This window comes from Saccostrea echinata, unplaced genomic scaffold (genome assembly GCF_033153115.1).
Source record: "Saccostrea echinata isolate AGI-Se365-2 ecotype Australia unplaced genomic scaffold, CSIRO_AGI_Sech_v1 ptg000086l, whole genome shotgun sequence".
Taxonomy (NCBI): Eukaryota; Metazoa; Mollusca; class Bivalvia; order Ostreida; family Ostreidae; genus Saccostrea; species Saccostrea echinata.
Window position 1 is genome coordinate 2,866,985 of NW_026889835.1, and position 23,236 is coordinate 2,890,220.

Sequence of the window (23,236 nt, forward strand, 5' to 3'; positions counted from 1 at the left end):
ATATTGATTCCCTTTCATTTTATTCTATGTTTTAGTGCAATCCAACTCCCTGTCTTTTTCGACACAATCTATGTCCCCAGCTGTATTTCGGTTTAGATAGGTTTCACTGTACGGTATTTTCTTTTTCATTTGCTCATAATACTTAATATGTCTTTTAAAATAATGTAAAATAAAATGGAAAGTTTTGATTAAATGTATGGTCTATCTTGTTCACTGATCAATTTTTAATTTATGTAGTTATATCTCAAATCTATGTCTTTTCTGATTTTCGAAAACTGGTTTCGTTGGATAATTATTTGAACAAATTTGGTAATTATCTTGTCTTTATAAAATTTTATTTTCTTCTCTTGAGATTTTGTTTCTCAGCATCCACTACGCAGCCTAGTGCTGTGTAGTGGCTTATCAGTTCTCCCCAAACAAGGTCACATTGAAGCAGCTTCTTGTTTCCTACAATAGTCATGAATAATGTAAGGCGTATTACAATGACATACAGCGATTAAGCTTTACGTGTGGTTTTATATTAAATCAAGTAAAATTACTTTTCACGTTTTTATGAAATAATTTTTTCCCTCTCGTCAGATACATTAATAAAAGCAATGATACTATTCAATTATGGCTCAAAACTTTTTATCTTCATAGACAGTGAATGAATAATGAATTCTGGAAAACCATGATTTTTACCTATGATTATAATGCCTTTTCTGGCACGGGTAAGAGCAACATTGATTTGGTGTTTATCTGTAATAAAACCTAGGTTTTTCTTGCACCAGCCTAGTGTAGGATATGATTCAATCCTGTAATCTGGAAGTGATCTGACAGTGCTGAAAATCACATAGTCCCACTCACCACCTGGCAATGGAAAAGAAGAGGAATTCTAATTGTGAAATAATGAAATTTGCTTTTTGTCACAAAATTTAACAAACAACATACCTTGACTAGATACAACCGTATTAACTTTGTAATTAATGAATCTTTTCTCCGACAGAGCCTGTCGTATCGCAAAACACTGTGCATTGTACTGCGACATAACTTTAATGTTATGTGTCTGTATTCCATTATGAGACATCAGAAAATCATAAACTTTAACCTATTAAAGCAAGACAAATAAATCATTTTCATCTTATGTTCCACTAGAATTTTGATTTTTTCTTTAAGTGTATAGTAATTTGATTTATACAACTAAAGATTTTGAATTGTAACAAATTCAGGGAGCTGGAAAGATGAAATTAAATTCAAATTGATTATAGGAGCGGTTGGAAGAAATATCTTACCACGTGTTCCACTTCTGCCTTGTTGCTCCTCGACTGCTGATTTCCCTCTTCTGTAGATACCGCTAGGCATTCTTCTTCTCCTTCTATGTGACAAAACAGGAGAGGGATATGTGGATTTCTCCATATTTGTAAAGGTTCCTTGACTTTATATTTTCCGGAAGGTCCGGTTTTAAGTTTTCCCTTGTAAAACTGTTTTGATGGAAATTCGCAAATCTTTTCATTCTAATAAATGAAATACGGATTTATTAGCTCTGATTGCCTTTCTACATGCATAGTACGTATAAATATTCAATTAACTCAGATGAAAAAATATCCCTACCATTCTGTATTGGATGTCTAAAAACACAGCATTGTCAGCATATCGCTCAAAGAGGGATGTTGAAAGTCCCAATTTAGCCGCTTCTTCACAAATGATGATTGGTTGAAGTTGTTTATGGTCACCAATAAGAACGACTTGGTCTGGTTTTGCAGCAATAATTGGAGCCATGGTTTCTGGTTCAGTGCACATGCCTGCCTCATCAATTATGAGCTGAAATATTTTATTTTTTGTGGCTTTAAGAAATTTTGCATTTGTTGCTACGGCAGTTGTGCAAAAGATAACGTCATAATGTTTAAGCTCCTCCTCTGTCGCCTTTGAGAGTAACTTTTTATATTCAATAACTTTTTCTGGGTCAATACAGGTACCATCTGGATTTTCCCTGAAAAGTTTATCAAACTGTCTAAGTTCTTCAGCGAATTCTTTATCCTTTACTCGAATCAAGTTATGGAGTGACACTTCTTCGAGATCAAAATCCGGTCGATTGTCTTTGCATGAGGTTTGATTTATGTAATCTCTACCGGGAATTGGGTATACGGTACTTTCTATGGAACTTCCATACATTCTCACCATTTTTGGGGAACGATCTCTTAAATGAGTTCTTATCCATCCTACATTGGAAGGAAAAAATCACCACTTTTAATAGGAAGTATGTATTTATTGAATTAATATTTTTATGACTATTAGCTTGTTGAATTAATAATACAGGTGATGAAATTATCATATCAATACATCAATCAATACTATCAATACATACGTGCTACTAAATCAACAGACTTATTTGAAGGTCCGCAGTAAACAACTTGCTTATGGTCACCACCGTTTTCTCGATACTTCAGATTGATGTCCGTAAACAACAATATGAGCTTAATTCCAGTCAAGGTCTTGCCTGTACCTATTACAATAAATATTAATTGCAAACAACAGGCAAATTTGCTACAGATCTCGCCTTAATGAAGTATTCCTAGACTGAACCAAACCCTTTATTGATGACCAATCAAAGCTAAATGATCTGATGCAGGCATTCTTAATTTATAAAATGCTTGCGTATTACTTTGACATAATATTTTATTTAGTTGGTGTTATCAAAAAACTCGCGAGTCTACTTTCATTTGCATTAGCTATACTGTAAAATCACTTTCGTGGGGTCAAATTTTCGTGGTTTGAGGAAAAGATGTCTCTTCGAAGGGATTTGATTTCGTGGTTGAAGAAGAAACGTCAACTTGTATATTTCGTTGGGGACATAAACTCGTGGGTAACCAAACAACGAAAATTAAACACCCTCGAAAATTCTTGATTTTACAATATTAGAAGTTGAACACATTTCTTTGAATAAATTAAATAAAACATGATCAGGTAAATACTTACCAGGAGGACCTTGAATGAGAGTAAATCTAGATGAAAGGGCCTTCTTTATGGCCTCTAACTGCTTTTCATTGTTCGGTTGTAAAGATTCGTGCATCACATCAGGCTTTGTTTCTTTTGCCAATCTCACATGGGCGTCGTCTAAAAAAATCGTGTTTTTATAAATTTCTTAATGTAAGCCTTTGCAATTTCTATGTAAGCCCCCCCCCCCCCCCCCAAAAAAAATTAAAATCTAGCAGTTGTTCTTCTAAAGTAAATTATTTACCTAGAGATTGAAATTTTTCTCTTAAAGCTATTGACTTAGCAAGTTGCCCTGCGTTTTCTAATCCTTTAAAGGCATCTTCAATATTCCTGAAAATACAGAATATTTTTTAAACTCTAGATTTATCTGTTAATCAATCATTTACCTGAAATTAAAATTAACGAATTTTAGTGACTTACTTGTCTGAATCAGACATTTGAAGTATTTCAACAGTGCACACTGGACTGCTCTCACCCTCCATCGAAGGGGCTAGTTTAGGACTGTCTTTGTGCAATTTAAAGTGTACTTTAACATCTCCACTGTTTTTACCCCTTTGAAAAATCTTTGTCTCTCCATGACCAACCCATATTCTTCGCTCATTTGGTGAACTTGCTATACTTGCCTGCAAAGGAATCCCTTTTATCAATTCACATCGGATGCAAATAAAATCCGTTTGGTATGAGACACACTTTTCACTCTCCTTTTCAATGTGCCATCTGAAGTCTATATCTCTCTGCAGACAAAATGACCTTAGAAGTATGAACGAACCATCGTAAATTTCACCAGATCCATGAAAGTTAACGCGCAAATCGTTTATGACAATTGATATGGACTTTGTTGCATTGGTTACGGATTCCATTCGAAATATGTTCAGCCATCTTTGAATATATTCAGAAGATGTCATCCTTCGGTTGCCTGCATGTCTAGTGGCGTATGAAGAGAAACATTGCACTGGATCAGACATATGTTGTACGCAGCACTTCACATTTTTTGTATTTTCTATGAGGTGAATAACTGGCATAAGCATTCCTCCATATTGTTCAGCTCCCATTTGAATAGGAATGATTTGGGCAGAGCTAAAAGTCAAACTGAAATCAGTGTATTGTTTTCCAATGATACCATCTATCGTTTCAGAACTTACATCGGAATGTGTACCTTGGCACTCAATAGCACTTGGTAAAACTTCTTTTTCAAAGAATATATTCTCATCCAGAGAACTCATATTGTTTCTGATGAGAGATTCTAACAACCGTTTCCATTTTAAGAGGGACATAAAAAGTACCCTTTGATGTGGATTGATTTTAACTGGCCCTCTTTTAGAATTTGACGCATTAGACGAAAATCCAAGTGATGAATACAAACGCTGTTGCCATGAAAGAGTCAATAAATGTTTTTTGTCTTTACTTTCCTCTACATCTGGTTTTGATTTCAGCTTTAGTAAATGATATTGAATTTCACCACATGATTTGGTTAATTCTCTTTGACCAGGAAAACAAACTAAAAGAGATTTTTCTGATGCTGATAAGACCAAGCTGTTTAATATAATTGGTTGTTGTTTAATTTGTTTTCCAAGGTGCATTAACCGACACTGTCTCTCAAATTCTCTGCTTCGGCTTCCATTGATTTTTTTGCACAACATTTCAACTTCTCTCTGAGAATAGGGAGACCCTTTGTTGTCAAGAAGGGCATGAACAAGACGATTCACAATCAGATCTGCATAACGCCGAATGGGAGACGTAAAATGAACGTACGGAGCAATTCCCAGAGAAAAATGTCCTTTCTCTTGAGATGATCCCGAACACTGATAACATGAAGTCTCTTGAAATGAGATCCATGACTGATATGCCATTGCTTGAAATGGGTGAAATTCATCGGTACCAATTAATCTCTGCATATTCTTAAAATTTTTCTCTCTACAATTTGATTCGATTTTGTTCCATATATGTTTTTGTACTGGTAGTTGTTGCAATAATTTGTCTTCAGAAATGTTTTCGAAAGACAATGTTCTATTTGTTGGAAGTTTTTGATCCTGAAGCGATAGAACGAATTCTGCAATGACAGGGTAACTTTCTAACCATTCATTGATTTTTGAAGATGAAGGTTCACTTTGTATTCTAAGAGGAACACAGTCTGGAAACCTTTCAATCAATGCCTGGCCTATGGTTTGATTTGCAAGAATCATACATTCTTCTACAATTATGTGAGCATCAAGACTCTCTAAGTAAGAGTTATCGCTGTCTTTGAATGGTGATTCAAATGGAAAGGAAAATATTTTATTTTTCAAGCGCCTTAAACGAATTTGCTTGGTTATACAATGCAAGTTTCGAAATTCTTGCATGAACTCTTCGTTTTCAGTTGTTCTTGACAACAGTTGTTGAACTTCTTGATACGTAAAACGTCGTCTGGATTCAATTAAAGTGCGTTCAATCTTTTTTCCCAAGACATTTCCATATACGTCCATTTTGTAAAAAATTGAAAGTGTTTTTCGCTTCTTTTGAGGAAGAAGACTACAGATATCTGTCGCCAAAGGCTCAGGGAGCATATGATATGGTGGACTGTTATTACCCGGATAACACGAATTTGATCTCTCTTGTGCCTCTCGATCAATAGGATCATCCTTCTTTACAACACTGCCAACATCAGCAATATGAACACCGATTTCGAATTCTGTTTCTGATATTTTTCGTATGCTAAGTGCATCATCTAAGTCTTGAGAGCCTTTTCCATCGATTGTGAAAACAGACAGACTTTCTGAAAAGTCTATCCGTTGTTCATTTTTGTTCTGATCGGACATTTGCTGTATTATTTTTTCTACCTCGTTGACTGTATTTTTCTGGTAGAGTACAGATATATTGTTTCTCAAACAAAGCAGTCTGAGTGAGGTTTTTATATCGCATTTTCCATCAAACATTCTGATGACAGCTCCAAGTGGATAGAGATCATTCCAAGCAATGAAACACACAAGAAAAATATATCCTTTTCGTTTTGATTGATCGATTGATTTTAGCCTATCAAATATAAGATCCTTTCCTCTTTTGTCATACTTATAAATCTGAACTTGAGACTCTCTTTCCTTCTTCGAATTTAGAATATGAATTTTGGGAACTGTTTTGCAAAGCGGCTTCATATGGTACATTTGATATCGATCAAGGGTACACACAAAGACAGGATGTTTAGGCAATGTTTCATTTCTTTTGGTAATTCCAATGACTTTTCCAAATGTTTTGTTCAAAGCATTTTCAGAACTCTTCGTAGGTTGCACTGAACTGATAGGTAGTTTTCTGGGATTTTTCAAAATTTCAACAACAACCTGGTCTTGATTAAAGGCTTTCCCGCATTTTGATCGTCCTGAAATTTCTATCTCAAGTTCATCAACCAAGGAAAAACAAAGTGCTTTGTGAGGATTGAAAATTTGCAATTTACAATGTTTGTAGGTATCAGGAAAGTTTTTGCACAGCTCAAGGCATTCCTCTTTGCTGCGCATTTCGTGGTAAAATGTCCTATTTTTGACATGCCTTAGTTTACTTACACAACCTTCAGAAAGTTCAAGACCATTTCTTAACAGGTTTTCATCAATACTTTCATTTTGGTTTTGAGAGCTGTAGAATTGGCGCGATTCTTCAAAAAAACTTTCATGCTGCGATTCTTCACCTTGTGATGACTTTCTAAATTCTTCTTGCGATGAACTTTCCTCATCAGAGGATTCAAAGTCCCAACCAAATTCCTCTAAATCTTCAGGAGTTAACATGTCAAATTCATCTTCAGAAAATCCTCCCGGGGTAGTCGTTTTTCTAGTGATCGGCCTATTAAATTTCGAGCGTGATTCAGCTTGTGACTTTGGATGTCGCTGATGTTGTTGAGAATTTCCTTCATCCGGTATTATTTTTTGTAGTCTATGTCTTCTCCTTCGGGGTTTTCCAATCGGCAGATCAAATTCTGTTACGTCTTTCCAGCTTTTGATGGAACTATTAACTTCAACAATTGCATTATGTACATCTTCAGCCTTGTTTTCCTCGCCCAATGGGTCAAACCTCCCACTATCTTGGCTTGTTTTATCTCTTCGTTTTGCTGCAAAAAATAATAAAAAATATATAGATAAATAAATTAAAAAGTTTTACTCGAGATAGGTGAGATTATTTGATAACAAATTGATGTCAAAAAGAGTTTTCCAAGAAAGGTCTTACGTCTGCTTCTTGATTTTTTCTTCTTTAATGATATGTTCGCTGATTTTCTTTGTTCTTGAGACTAAATTGTGTTGAATAAAAATAAGAGACCCATTGGCCTTACGGATCATCTGAGTATAATACACAATTTTTTTGTTCATCCACATGTGATATTTTTCCTTTTCTACCTTTTTGTGATCCTGATATCCCTAGCGTATTTCAACTTGGACCATAGAGAAATAAGTTGGAGGAAAATAAACCTACACTGCTTCATTATATCATCTTTATAATTATTTAACATTAAACCATGTTGTTGATGTTTAAAATATTTTTTAAATATTTTTAAAGCTTATAACTCCATCCAAACAAACCTCGAGTGAATTTAACAATCCATACCGTATTAATACAAATCTCTTTTCTGTTTAAACTTTCGGTAAGGCGTGACATTCTCGGCGATACATAATTAGCGTCTCTTAAATAGTGACCTAGATTCTCATTGGTTGCCGGATTAGCTCATCAGTACTGAAAGAGCAAGGGCCAATTAGCATTTTTTTGGAACTGTGAGTTTCTGAAAAATCGAAACTGCTCAGTTTTTGTTGACTACAGTATTTATCACTTGGACCCTTGGTGACAGTGCATCTATTAAACATGACGTAATTTTCCGCATGGTCAATGCATTATGTCGTCATGAAATGCGTCATTTTCTGTTTCATAAGATCATAAAGCATGTTTTAATTTTGGATCAAGGGCTGTGCTCATATTTTTATTCTTTGCTGAATGTAGTCAAATATGCCTGTTTTCTGCAAATTTCAAGAACATTACATTTCCACAAAGCCTGTTTTCCAATACCTGAATTCTCAAAAAGAAATTTTGTTATAGGAACTTAGAGAGTTAAGTCTCTACATTATTATGATATATGAAATGGGACAGAGGGTGATAGTCAATTAATTGATACAAGAAAAGGGCCGTTTCATGCATAAAGGGAACCTTGCTCTTTACACAGCTTTTCATTCACGGGTGAAACACACATCGAATAAAAATGAGTCAGAGTCAACGAGTGACGCAAGGAACCAATTACATCGTTTCTTACAGTAAAAAGGTGTGGCTTATGTCATCTCATTGTTTGTTAACAAGAATCTAAAGTTGCTAATGTTATTAATTTCTTAACCAGTGAGAATCTAGGTCACCATTTGAGAGACGCTAATTATGTATCGCCGAGAATGTCATGTCTTACTGCAAGTTTAAGCAGAAAAGAGATTTGTACCAATTAGGATTGTAGATTTTCAGCATGTAAAAAAATGACTCACGATCGCATTCATTCACAAACAGCGCGGAGTTTCACGAAAGTGACGGAGTTAGGGTAGTGACGGAGTGAAGGGGTTTGACGACACCTAAAGTGGTTTTAATTTTATGGCGCTAGTCCACTTAAATTTTGATAAATCCTCGTATAGATGGGAATAATAGATCTTAAGTTTTGCTTTTATCAAAATTGAATACAATGACATTAAAACTAGGAACTTCATTCTTCAGAGAATTATAAAAGCTCGTTCAACGTTGTTTTTCTTTTTCGGGGGGGGGGGGGGGCAACGATTTCAACATCCTATGTGCTCAATAATAATAATAAGTAGTAAAAATAAAATAAATCGTAAAAAATAAAAAAAAAAAGTTAATAATAAACAAAGTTAAATAAAAAAGAAAAATAATTGTTTGAAATGAAATATGACGATAACGAACAGTATTCAATCTCGAAAGTCCAATGAAACGATACAAATTTGGAGCAGAGCAAACACGTACCTCAAAATTTAGAGGTGGGATCAGGTGCCATGGAGGAGTGAGCATCCCCTGCCGACCGGTCACACCCGCCGTGTGCTCCTTGTCATGATCAAAAAAAAAAAAAAAAAAAAAAAAAAACCGGAAAAATCCGTCAACAGTTCAGTCTATAATTAAAGGCTTAACAATTAGTATGAAAAAGGTCAGTCAGCATTTGACTCAATGATAAGTTGTATGTGCTGACAAGGTCATTGTATCGACCGTAAAACTTGCGAAATGATGACTTCAAACGAGACTGTTGATATCCTTGATTCATAAACTTGTTTGTCAATAGCTTGCCTCGTTTTAGAAATTGATCATACGTAGAGCTACTCCAGCATGCTAGAGGTTCATGGCGAGATACTTTTGACTTGGCGCCGCGTAACTTCTAGCATCCATTGTAAAAATTCTCGCCGCTGAGACCTCAAGTAGAAATAAATTGTTTAATTAAAAATTCAGGCTTTAAACATTAACGAATGACACAAAACAATAAAATATTCACTATTTGCGATAAAACTTGTAATACACACAAAACAATGTTAATCTCTCGTATTAGCGATAAATCCATTATTTTTAAAATCGAAGCAGAAATTAAAACAAGTCGTCTGTTTGAAATTCTGGAATGGAATGCAGAAAATCTGACGAAACGAAACTAGTTTTCCGCTATGAAATCACTGAAATTTTTGTTTTCTGACTAGCAATCCGCAAAATTAACATGAGGTCAAATCGAAAGTAATTCTGGTGACAAATTGAAATAATGACGATTTTGATTAATGAACAATAATGCACACTGAATAAAGTGGATTTCAAGATTTCTTGTGACTTTTACACCCCATGTTAACATGTAGGTACCTGAGAATTAATTGTTTCCAGTTTATTTAACGCATAATATGTTCCGCCCAAAATCTCAGGCGGAACGACCCAATTAGAAAATGGCTTTCGGATGTAAGAGTCCAAGGTATATAAGGAGCGTAGGGACGTTAACCGAGGCTCTTACTTGTAGGAGTAACGTAGAGCATGCTCTTGCGTATCGAGTCAACTGAGAGACATAAACCCCATTAACAGGGTTCTCCATGAGCTGTTTTACTGTGTCGGCCCCGACACAGTAAAATTTTCTCCGAAACAGTAACGATTCAAACTTTATTCGTGCGACACAGTAAAAATTTTGCGACACAGTAAGATCTGTGATAACCAGAAAATAAGATCATAAATTCTCTCTAACTGAAACTTTAATCAAACAAATCTACCGTCTTTCAATTTTTAAGGCAAAGCACTTATATAATTATCTTCTAATTAGGGCACTTTGTCTTGCTTCACCATGCATGAATCAATTATCCCCATGCCTATGCTGAACTTTACGCATGAAGGAAGAAAGACAAATTAATTGTTTTCACGCTTCCATGTGACCGTATAATTGCTAGTTGCATTTTTAATTATTTCAAAATTTCAAAATTTATTATAAATATATGTCTTTATACTTCAGAACCACTGGCCCGTTTGACAAAGCTAACTTAGGACTAAGTTGTATCTTAAGAAAGAACTTTTTCCTAAGTTCATTACTTATCCGTTTCACAAACCTCGTCTTATCTTAGGATATTCCAAAGTTATGTCGTAACTTTAATGGCCGGTTGCGTACCTATGGCTCAGATAAGTACAGCTCAGCCGCTGATCCGCGGATCACGTAAGCCGGGTTTAAACCCCAGTTGAGTCGGGTTTACTTGAGACGTACTTCTGTTGCACGCTATAAAACTGAGTAAGGCTTACCTAATCTTGACTTACTCAAATAAAAATGTTGAAGGCTAGTAAGTTTCCTAATTTTACAGCACTTTAAAACAAATTTTAATATAACTGGTGAAATTTCGAAAGGATATATTTAAAAACAAAGAGATATATTGATATATATATTGATGGTAAATTGTTAATTAAAAATGAAAAAAAAAATTGCAATACAATTCAAACCACGGGATCTATCATCAAAATTCAAACCACAAGAAAATAAGAAATCGCAAACAGAATACACTTTTGCAAAAGACTGAAGAAAGGAAAAACTGAGAGGGGGTTTTGGGAATAGGTAATTTATTTATTACTTTTAATACTTAATTAATTTAATACCAAAACGTAAGACAGGGGTAAATAATGAAGAAACAATGTATAGATTTGACTTTTTAATTTAAAATCAAATGATATCTTTTCTGTAGATATCAAGCCATTAGTACTTAGTTGTTCATAAAGTTTAGTTTGACATACAACTAATGAAACACAGATATTATTTGGGCCTTATTCATATAGCTAGCAATCGTGAAACATCATTCATTCCGGTACAAGTATTAATAAATGTGAGTTTGTTGTGATGTTCTCACTGATAAGGCTCGTAGGAAGCATTTTCAGATAGGAGGGGGTGTGGGACACAAACAAACATTTTCAGTTAAGGGGGGAGCTACCCAAGTATCCTTGTCAAGCAAAATAAAAAAAACGTCATCAGACATTATTGTAAATTGGTTATTCTAAATTGTTCAAATCATGACCCCCGGGGGTAGGGCGGGGCCACAATAGGTATATTAAAAGGGGGGAATCTGGTAAAGAACAGCATGGCCAAAGTTACTCAGGTGAGCGATGTGGCCCATGGGCCTCTTGTTTTAAATCGTACTTATATTTTTAAGGTGTGTGTAAGTGGGGGGGGGGGGGGTTTACAGTTGATTTGTCTTATACATGTAGTACATTGTATGTACATTATTATATGGATACATTCTAAGCGTTTTAAATATCCATTAATCTTTTTTTTTTATTATTATGCATGACCATACAATTTGTGTAACAAATAAGTGATTCAAAAAATTGTGTGAATATGCTTTTGTAATTATAATGAATAGTGGTTCAGTTGCGAATTTGATCGCGAAAATACCGCGAATATTAGTGGTTTACGTAAAGTCTGAAACACAGTAAAATTTCAAATGATGGAGAACCCTCGCCATCTGCAGGTGATAAGGGTATATTGCAACATAAGCAAGGGAAGTTGACGATTGAAAAGTTGAAGTCATCACGTACCTGTAATCCTTCATTTTATAGTAGAAAGCAAAAGTAAGTCACAGGTTACTAATTTTATCCTATTTCATTGACCACGGAAGTAGTGCTAGTTTAGGAATAGAAGTTTTTTCATGCGGATGTATATGGGGTGGAATGGATTAATTCTAGGGCATAGGTGGAAAGAAGTGGGTCTGGAAAAAAAAATCTTCTGTTGGAAGGTCTTTTTCATCTGGGAAAAATGATTTTCAAACACTCAAGTATCCTTGTTAGGCAAGTTTGGTTGAAATTTGTTCAGTGGTTCTGAAGTAAAAAAATGTTTTACAAAACAACAGGAAACAGAAAGCACTATATAATCTGAGTAACTCAGATGAACTAAAAAGAAACATAAAATGGTAAATAATCTTTCTAAAGGATATTAATCATTTAACATTGCACTTCATACATGTAATAAGTAAATAAATACCTTTGCAAAGTCAAAAGCATATGTATCTTTTAACCACTCTTCATCTGGTTCGCTGTCGCTTTCTCGGGCCTTTTGGCAAAGTAATCTTGACTCCAATTTCTTCATATTTATGTAAAAAAAAATTTTCACACACACAGTAAAAATTAACGATTTGTTACATTATTATGAAATAGACATATTAGCATTTATCATAAAAAAGTGTTTCTTACATGTAAATATACCTCGTCATTTGCCTCCTGTGCCTTTTGAATAGCTAATTCCACTTTCCCAACTTTTTCCAGTGCGTGGGCCCAGAGGGTTAAAAGTGTTAAAAATTCGGGATATTGTTGGAAATCTCTCCGCACTGGAGAAAGAACATCGTTACATTTATCTTATTTGGGGTGAGCAATGTTTTAATACAAAAATAGTATGTACGCCATCTTCAGAAGCAAATTGTTCTTCGTCATGTTGAAGCAAAATTATCAAGTAGTATACAAATAACACATCTTATAAATTTGAATGTTTCCTAAACACCTATTAATCCTTTGATAAATTCACATAGGTATGTAATCAATCTCTTCTGGAAAACGACATACATTTAACATATTTTTTCTATTTATTCATACCCCCCCCCCCTTTTTACCGAGAAAGAATGGCACTTTGAATATCACTACAGTTCTTTTATATGGGGATAATAAAATGTCTTGTATTTAAGAAAAAATATTTTACGGTTATTAAAATAACTAACCAAATCCCCTTTATGCAGGTAAAACTGTGATCCTACTTACGGTTCATGCACATTCTGCAAACCAATTCACCTAAATTCTGTTTCAAAAATAAAATTTTCTGTGAACCAAGCAAGTAAAAATGACAAAATATTCAACAATTCTTTATGCATAATTTTCGCATATATGTGTATATTCAGGTTCAGACAAAGACAAAGGCGGGGGGGGGGGGGGGGCAAAAATCAATTACACTGCTTTGAGAATTATAAAAACAATCTAGAGAAGTGAAGTTTTAAACACATTATGAAAAAGATGTTTAAAGATATTGTCTATTCAACCAGTATACTGAGTATAAATACTGAACTTAAAATGTGGATTTATTTGCTCCTTTGTATTATATAATTTCCATTTTTATTGTAAAATTTCCCACTAGTCAAGGTCATTTTATTTATTTTCTTCCCAGTCAACATTTCTGAGGACATATTATTTATTTCCATCTGGCGTCCCCTATTATGCACGCAAATAGTTTGCTTTGAGCACCCGGAACATCTCGCTCGTTTTCAGCACGATACAGGTTAAAACTTGATCAAATGAAATCCTTCGTAACGAAACAAAATAAACAATGCTCGGATACAATAGACATGAAAAAAAATTAACGAATATAGATAATTTTTAAGAAATTATACAATACAAATAAGAATTATGCAATACAAATGGAAAATTATCCAATACAAATGGAAAATTATACAATATAAATGAAAAAGATCAAAAATTGCAACGTTTGACATGCCATACATACATGTATAAACTACTTGATATTTCTTTTGATAACCACTTCTTTACCTCTTCAAGAAGTTTCCAGCCACTGCAAACAAAAAATTTAAGCAATTCTCTTCGTATGATTTCTGTGGCGGTTTGATTTCCGGCATTCAGACCCAGCATATGGTTGTAGGAAGTCCTTAACTCGGCCATGCAGTGCCAAACTATCGGATGTTCTACTACAGAGTACTCGTTTATGACTTCTTGTATTTCTCTCAGCAACCTGAGTTTTTTCTTTGGAAGTAAACATGAATTTCAACATTTACAACAACAAAAAATTATGTCAAAGACAAACAAACTAATTAAGCAGCTTAAAGCTTAGACAGCTAGCTATTGTTTTAGATCAAATAACACATTCATCTTCAGTTTATTACCATTCTATTCCCTCTTAATACACGAAATCCGTTCATACAGCCTACGACTTTTTTTGTTGAATCATAACATAAGGATTAATCCAGCACACGAAAAATAATGTTGCAATGCAGAATTCTCATATACATGTACATGTATTAATATTACAGACACTTGTTTCTGAATAAATTACTTAACCCATACTTTAATTATAACACAAGGTATCTAACTCCGATTTACATAGAGCACCCCCTTCCCAGAATGGCAGTCATTTACACTTTCAGACAAAATGTACTGGCAAACTGTTTATTACCATTATCTACTTCTATCTACAAAACCATTATAAAACATGCTTGTCTTTATATTTCTTTTATCTCCATCATATTCTGCTCGCCGAAAGGAAAATTCGTCTCACACAATGAAATGGTATGTACTTATCTCGGGTAGAGAGCAAAATTAAATTTAAAAATTAGTGGGTTTAAAAATTCATTTCCAATGTTTAAATTTTGCAGTGAATACATAAAATTTGTTAACGTATTTATTTCTTTAACACGTTACGTTTTTTTTCTGATGTAAATTTAGAAACAGATTTTTAGCCAATTAAAATCCAAGAACACATTTCGCCGGAGATTAGTACATATAACTTCACGGTGTGAGAAGAATTTTCCAGCTGGACTGGGTTGCTCAAAACCTTGGTTAGCGCTAACCGCTGGTTAAATCTCTTATCCAGCGGTTAACTTTTAACCATTGGTTAAATTCTGTTGCTCAGAATTTATCCACTGGTTAACTTTGCTATCAAATTGTTAAATGTAGGTAATTTACTCGCATTGTATTTACCATGGTAGCCATTTTTTTGGTTGACAAGTGGACAAATGTACTGCATTATGGGATACTAACCACTGAGCAACAGAATTTAACCAATGGTTAAAAGTTAACCGCTGGATAAGAGATTTAACCAGCGGTTAGCGCTAACCAAGGTTTTGAGCAACCCAGTCCAGGACTGGGTTGCTCAAAACATTAGTTAATTTTGACCACTGGGTAAGTTAGCCGGTGGTTAAATTCTATATCCACTGGTCAACTAACCACTGGTTAAATATTTGTTGCTCAAAATAAAATTAGCCTCTGGTTAGATAACCACTGGTTAAATGAGTAAAAAATGAGAAGTTATAATGTTACAACTGTATTGAAGAAGCGGAGAAACACCCATAGATGTACCAGTTATCAACACTAAACAAACGGTTTAAGTCACAAAAAGTCATGAAAGCACATGTTTGGCTAAAAATGCTGTATATTCAAGTGGAGGATCAATAAGAACAGTGGTTAAATATTGGCCAAAGTTAGCCATTCCACAGAGGTGCTGTTAAGTCTCTTATCCAGTGGATAAGCATGGCTACCTAGTTATTGTTTGTTGTAGATTTTGGAGGATAACAAAAGAAACAAAGTCTTGTATACATTGTAATCATGAATTTAATGTTGAGGAGTACTTAAACAAAGACACATTCATTTATAAGTCAAGCAGAAATGGCTTTGCAGCAAAATAGAAGAGGGGATTACAACACTGTCAGAGATATGATAGGATTTTATGTCTTCAGCATCAGCAAGAATGTATTGAATGGGTTCTTTCAAGGCTAAAATTGTTCGTATTGCAAAGGATTTTATCAAGTGGCAATATCCTGTTGATAAAAAAAATTATGATAAATATATGTATGTAAAATGAATAAAATTGTCTGTCATTTGTATATAGGCTTACTAACGGATACAAATAAATTGATATATTAGTTTGGTAACCAACCATGAATTATTAAAATACATAAAAATAAATTGGGAATTGACCTCCCCCCACCCCTTCTCATCAAATGTCTTATTTAATTTTTTTTTTTTTTACAATTTTAATTATCATTTGCTTGAAAATAATTTTTTATTGGCCCCATTTCGTTAAGCGATGCTTCTTGCCTTCTGCATTAAATAAAGAGTGTTCTATTTCCTTTGAATTTACATTCATTTTGACTAGGTCCCACTGTGATTATAAATAATTAAAAATAATTATAGAAAATGATTTGCACATTTGATATTTACAGATATCTATATATACATGTAGTCCTTTATTTTCTCTAAATATTGATACTTATTAAAAGGTGTGATATTTATGTAATAAACTTTGGATAATGCATCAATGCATTTTAGTTACACAGTGTACGGGTACGGAGCGAAATGCCTTAGTGACAAACTCACTTTATCTATGTATTCGACCATGACATTTCTGTTATTTACAGAAGTGCAAATAGCAGACAAATAGACTACCAACTATCGGTGTTACAAAGACAGATATAAATGTGAAGAAAGTTTTTTTTCTTTGTAAGTGTTTGACTTAAAACGTTGAAGTGAGTTCCTTCTGGCAAGGCATTTAAAGCGAGAATGTAACCAGTGCGAATTTCCTCGGAAACATAGCAGACGACGTTTACATGGTGATAACAGGTAAAGGTGTTCAATAAGTTATTATTTGAGTTTGAAACGATGCAAATTGATGTACTTACCTTTTAAGTATAGCCAAGTATTGAATACGAATAATTCCGAAGAGATATATGGCGAGTCACTTTGCATTATCTTCGACACTAGATTAATGAGGGCCATGATGACCATCATCGGTCTTTACACAGCCAACTATCCACCTTGGCCGTGGTGCTAATTTTCCTATCAAAACCGCCCTATGTTCTTATTGATCCTCCACTTGAATATACAGCATTTTTAGCCAAACATGTGCTTTCATGACTTTTTGTGACTTAAACCGTTTGTTTAGTGTTGATAACTGGTACATCTATGGGTGTTTCTCCGCTTCTTCAATACAGTTGTAACATTATAACTTCTCATTTTTTACTCGCATTGTATTTACCATGGTAGCCATTTTTTTGGTTGACAAGTGGACAAATGTACTGCATTATGGGATACTAACCACTGGTTAAATCATTTAACCAGTGGTTATCTAACCAGAGGCTAATTTTATTTTGAGCAACAAATATTTAACCAGTGGTTAGTTGACCAGTGGATATAGAATTTAACCACCGGCTAACTTACCCAGTGGTCAAAATTAACTAATGTTTTGAGCAACCCAGTCCTGGGGTCATTAAATTTTGACATGACATAATTGAGACTTATTTCCTTTTCAAATGAGTCGTTCGAAACTTCGTCGAGCCTTTTTATTGTAAAGCACTAATATATGTATATTCTTGAAAATTACAGGACTAATTACCTTAGTACATGTATGAAACTGCAAGTGCGTTTGCGTAGACTGGAATTCTGGGGAATACTTAGACCAGAAGTTCTGAAGAAATTCACATAACTTGTATTCCCAGAGGGTGCTTTTCTTTTGAGCACACGCTCTGGTCAGTGTTAGACTGATAACAACTACCTCCATTTATAGACTGCTCTGTTCCCAGCGACAAAGTAAAATTGAACATAGATTGTTTTAATCGAAAGAGAAAGGAGGAAGTGCCCTGTATATAAGAAATTCATATAATGTTTTAGTAATTTCAAACGTATACAACGTGCAATTTTTGCGCATCAACTTTTCCATAGACTTTGGAATTTCGCCAAATTTCCGTCGTTTGTTTGTTGTTTAAAGTCCCTCTCGAGAATTTTTCACTCATAAGGAGAGGCCAACACTTTCCGGTGGAGGGCTGCAAATTTATACCTATACTCAGCACTCAGGCCCTGCTTGAGCAGTGAGATGTCTTTTTTGTGCCAACACCTACTGCGACACAGGACCTCGGTTTAACTTATCTCATATAAGGACCGGTCTCCACGTCCTGCAGTGGATTCAACGTAAGGATCAGCTCCTTACTCCGCGACTCCAGAGCAGACGCTCTAACCACTGCGCCACGCGGGAGACAAATTTCCGTCGTAAATGTGATGCATTAATCATGATAGTATATGAATATAGAATTTGGAATCTGGAATCATTGAAACAATGAAATGCTTTCTTTGTTTGCTGTCGTAGAAAAAAATACATAACCCGCGGAAGGGGGCTATGTAATTTTTTTCTGCAACGTTAATATCCATACTAACAAACAAAGAAAGATATTTTATTGTTTATATTTATGTCTTTATAAATAATCATCTAAAGTAGGATGAAGTAGGTTGGATATTGTATTTCTGAAATGTACGTAATTGTATGTTTCATTGATGGATTAGCCACTGATCAAGAAATCTTTACAGGTGGTATACATGTAATGGCGTTTACTGATTGATGAAGGACAATGGTTTCCTTAAGAAATGAAATCGATAAAATTCACAGGATGTAAATAAAATATAGTATATGATAATAGAATTTGGAATTTTCAATACAACATATCTTTTTACAAACATCTGTGTTTAATTGCATGTAGATATGTAAATAATACATACTGCCAGAGAAATACTTGAATCTGTCAAGACTCGTAACCAGACGTCGGTTGGATCCCTATTCTCGGAAGACAGCAGCTTTACTGAAAATTTATATTATGTAAACTATCATAAGTGAAGTGAAGTTATGTATTTTGGTCTCTGAAAGGACAAAATATATTTTAGTTAAGATTTTTTCCATACCTCTGTAAAAGCACTTAGTCCTTAGGAATGGATCACAAACCTGTTCAAATGTAAAAGAATAACGTTTTTATTAATATAAGGTTTTTATTTTAAATCCCATCAATTTTCAATAAACATGAAGATTCATTTACAAGATCTGTTTTATTTATTAGCACAGACCATTATTTTTTTTTCTGTCTTATCATTACGATTGAAAAAAAAATTTAATATTTAAGAAGAGAGGAAATTAAAAAAGAGGAGAATAAGGGTAATGATAAATTTGAAATCGAGGAGGGGAGAGGGTCCAATCCGGTCGTCTAGCAGAGTGCTATCATGATTTCAAGAAATCAGAATAAAATTCAATAAGTGGCATATAAAATAAGAACTCGAATTAAGTAACATTTCCAGAATTGACAACCAATTTTACTCATTTTCACTAGGAAATCCCCAATTCGTAACTCTGGATGACAGTTTCCTTCTTTACCTTCAATTAAAAAAATCCACTAACCACCCCACCCTTCCTTTCCAATTGCAAAAATACATTTGTTATGTTTTTTTAACGATGACTGAAGAAAATTAAAATAATTGGAACATTAATTGCAAGTTTTCCCCCTTATAAAACACGCTGAGATTAAAGTTCAAAGTAAAGTAAAATGTTCTCATCTCAGTACGTTTTTTTTTTACTGATAGAGTACTGCAAATTCCAAAATATACGCGAGGTATTAATTATCGCGTAATTTCGCGAGAAGCAACTCTCGAAATTAAATTACTCGTTTTTATTGTTATGGTTTTGAAATGCATGTCTAGATCAAACGTCTATTCGCGAATTATTGTTCTCGCGATTTGACATGTAACGGGCATTTCACGTTCTAAAGTACTCGCGAAAAATAAGGAATCTACAGTAATTTGGACATTGTGCCAAAATCAAATGGTACATTTAGTTTACCGTTTTTGGGTATTAACTTATGGGTGAATTAAAAAAAAATGACCACCAAACTGAATTTTTTTGGCAAAATTCAACTACTTATAACATATTTTTCACTTATATCATCATATTGCAAATGCATTCTAGTTTAAAATCCTGAAGTGGCAATAGAATAGACAATTGGATTAAAAAGTTTCAGAATTTTTATTAGTAAAATTTCTTTTGAAAAAAGAAAATATCATTACACCTTAAAAGACTTTCTAAAATACATAATCACAAGAAATTATAGTTTTTTATGCTTTAAAATGGTAAAAGGGGTATAAATGATTAAATCTAGACCTTGAATGAGTATCTTCTCTTGCACATGTGACAAAAAAAATTGGCTTTTTGATTGTTATTTTACATTATTTTTTCAATTCTGGTTTGAAAAGTTTTAATATGAAAAAAATATGAAGCAATAAAATTCCCCAAAATTCACTTTCTTGTCCGTTCAAGTCAATTCTTTAAATCTAAGCCAAAAAAGAATTGTTATATACGAGTTCTCTTACAAAAAATACTAGATTTTGAAGTGACCCTATGTTACATTATTGTGTTGCACTGCTGACATCTGATATGTATTTTATTTAACATTGTTTTAAAAATGATAACACACAATAACCCATTCTTACTTTGTAAACCAATTTGTCGTGTTGATATTTTTCATCGTTTACAGCAGGTTTCTTATATTTTGAAGACCTTAAAACATGATTATTTGCAAAGTGTAATATATATAAATTGTATTTAAAATATACGTGAAATGATGAAAACTACATGTATTCCCTGAATTGACTGTAAAATTTCTGTAATTTGTTGATAGACATAGTGTTTTGAACATCAAATAGCATCAAGCATTTTTTTTCAACTTAATTTTTAGTAAAGATAGTTAAAAAGCATCGGTAATTATGAAGCAGTTTTGTTGCACTCCTGACTGCAGTAAAGTTTAAAATTAAAACCACAGAACACAAAAATTCATAAAGTGTTGGCAACATCAAGTGGTAATAAAATTGTGCAATACTTATAGTCCAATACTTCATAATCAAAACAGATGAAAGTATTTAAAATTCGCATTTTATCTGGAATTATACCCTATTTTATGCCAAAAAACTAGCTTAAATGTATATTTAGAAGATAAAATATATTTTAAAGCATATTTTCCTTTAGAAGACAAACACAGTAACCCACCAGAGAAATTCTACTCATCATTTTTTCTTTCTTTTTATTCTTATTGGATGATTTATAATTCTAACATATTTGTTGCACTCCTGACCAAAAGCATTGGGGCCTTTAAAGTAGAATTGTGAAGTGAAAATTACATAAGAACTTGTTCTGTTGTTTCTGTGAAGTTGAGGAGGAATTGCTCGAATTTTATGACAATGTTTTAGTGTGTTTATTTTTAATGTTCATTAAAAAAGTCACAAAAAGAATAAAAACACATCTGAATTGATAAAATTGAAAAAGGAAGGACTCTAATAATAAAACTGTCAATAATTTAGCATTAAATTATACAAAAAGATCATTATTAATTAATGAATACTTCTAAGCATGAATAGAACTCTTTTCGTCACACAACTTGAATCTTTAAAAAAATGTGTTGCACTCCTGACCATAGAAATATGGATCTGAAGCACAGACAGATCCTGTAATTGATAAATCTATTTGGTAAAAATGTTCTTTGTGTCTCTATTTTCCAAAATAAAAATCAGAAAGTCATATAATGATAATAGTTTTTTCATGCTTGGGAGCAAAATATCAAATGTTGCACTCCTGACATTTTGGAGTATGCACATATACTTGACTCTCATTAATGCTGCTTGTGATTTATATAACATTTTTAAGTTTTAAAATGTATATATGTTATTATTTTACACTTCCAAAATTCTTTTTTGTCTTAATTTTCTATTAGAATTTTACAATTGATGTTTTTTTGGCAACACTTCATTTTTTCTCTTGCACTCCTGACATGGTATAACATTTTTTTAAACATCAGCCATGACCACAACCTGATTAAACAAAAGTTACTACAGTCCACATTTAAAGCTCAATACTTTGAATATTATCAGGAAAGTCTTTATTTTCAACATGAAGCATTATTTTTTATTTCACAGATCTCCAAAAAATACTGAAATTTCAAAAAGTCACAAAAAGGTGTTGCACTCCTGACAATTTTAGCATCATTTTTGGGCATAACTTTTTTGTTAATTGAGATATCAACGAGATATTTGGCAGGTATTTAGACACTATCTAAAGACATATGCTGAGACATAGAAATCTATTTTCATTGCCTGTATTTTTAGTGTGGGTTGATAAATATGCGTTTGGTCATTTTTTTTTTTAATTCACCCTTATGAAAAAAATATTTTAAATAATTTATTTGAGCATGAAATAATAAACAGATATATGCATTTTGATTTTAAAAACACAAATTGGTAATAAAATATTGAAGCACCTGTCCTGTATCTAAAAGATGCAAGCAATGCCTGTAGATCTCATTGGCAATGTCCTCGTTCTCCACTCCGCCGTAGTAGACCTCGCCAGAATCGTAAAGCTGTCGGATGAATTCTAAAGCTCTGGCGTGATCTTTATTCTCAATGCACACTAGAACTGATTGGAAAAATTTTACCCAGTTCTCGTCTGTTTCCATGATTTCAAATTAAGTATCCTCTTCTAATCACGCCTTTCTGGCAAGCAATAAATTTTAAGTGGTGATTGCTTTTGAATATATACAAAAAGCATTTTTATTTATTACAATATCTCTGAATTATAAAAATCATTAATTATCTATCACAAAGAAATAAGATTCTCGATCATGATACGCCCATATTCTTGCATGATATAAATTATCTGTTTAATGAGCATTGAAGAAAAGTCCATAAATCTGAGTCCGTTTTTAAATGTCTTTTATAACCAGTATCTATAATGCCTTTAATGGCATAGTTCAAATTTTTAATTTAAGACCAAAAGCTAGATGACACAACTCTTATTCATAACGCTGAAATATCTTAATCTTTTGTTGCATATCTGATTGGATGCTTTTGGAAACGAATAAAACAACTGGCTTTTCAACACTTTGTGAAACTAATTTTCAGTAGTATTGGTAGATTAAAAAACATGCTTTTTGAACATTAAAGACAACTGCTTTTTCAATATAAATGGAACTTTTTTTTATTTTTATATATTCTGAATAGGTAAATTACAAAATTACATTGTCAAGTATCATTCTGATTCTTCCCACAATCCCTGAAAAGAAGATCTTGACACTTTGTCAGAATGGATTAAACTCTCGCATTAAGCGATGGGGGGGGGGCAATATGAAAAACCATCTATCCTTCTGTGTTCAATAATTCAGAAGTGAAAAAAAATTAGATAGACTACATTATCAGTATGTACTGGTCCCAGCTGACAAAG

At 33.3% G+C, this 23,236-nt stretch overlaps 1 protein-coding gene across 1 annotated transcript; it reads right to left on the reverse strand.

Annotated features, from left to right (window-relative positions):
• Positions 1 to 334: 334 nt before the first annotated feature.
• Positions 335 to 22,472, reverse strand: LOC133177062 (helicase with zinc finger domain 2-like). The gene is made up of 15 exons (XM_061312153.1): positions 22,278 to 22,472; positions 13,981 to 14,190; positions 13,201 to 13,237; positions 12,655 to 12,776; positions 12,434 to 12,532; positions 7,159 to 7,219; positions 3,394 to 7,042; positions 3,218 to 3,303; positions 2,956 to 3,093; positions 2,345 to 2,482; positions 1,591 to 2,198; positions 1,272 to 1,493; positions 931 to 1,087; positions 682 to 849; positions 335 to 447 (listed from the first exon to the last, which is right to left on the reverse strand). The coding sequence occupies exons 1-15, from the start codon at positions 22,470 to 22,472 to the stop codon at positions 335 to 337; spliced, it is 6,003 nt and encodes a 2,000-aa protein (XP_061168137.1).
• Between the last annotated feature and the right edge of the window lie 764 nt (positions 22,473 to 23,236).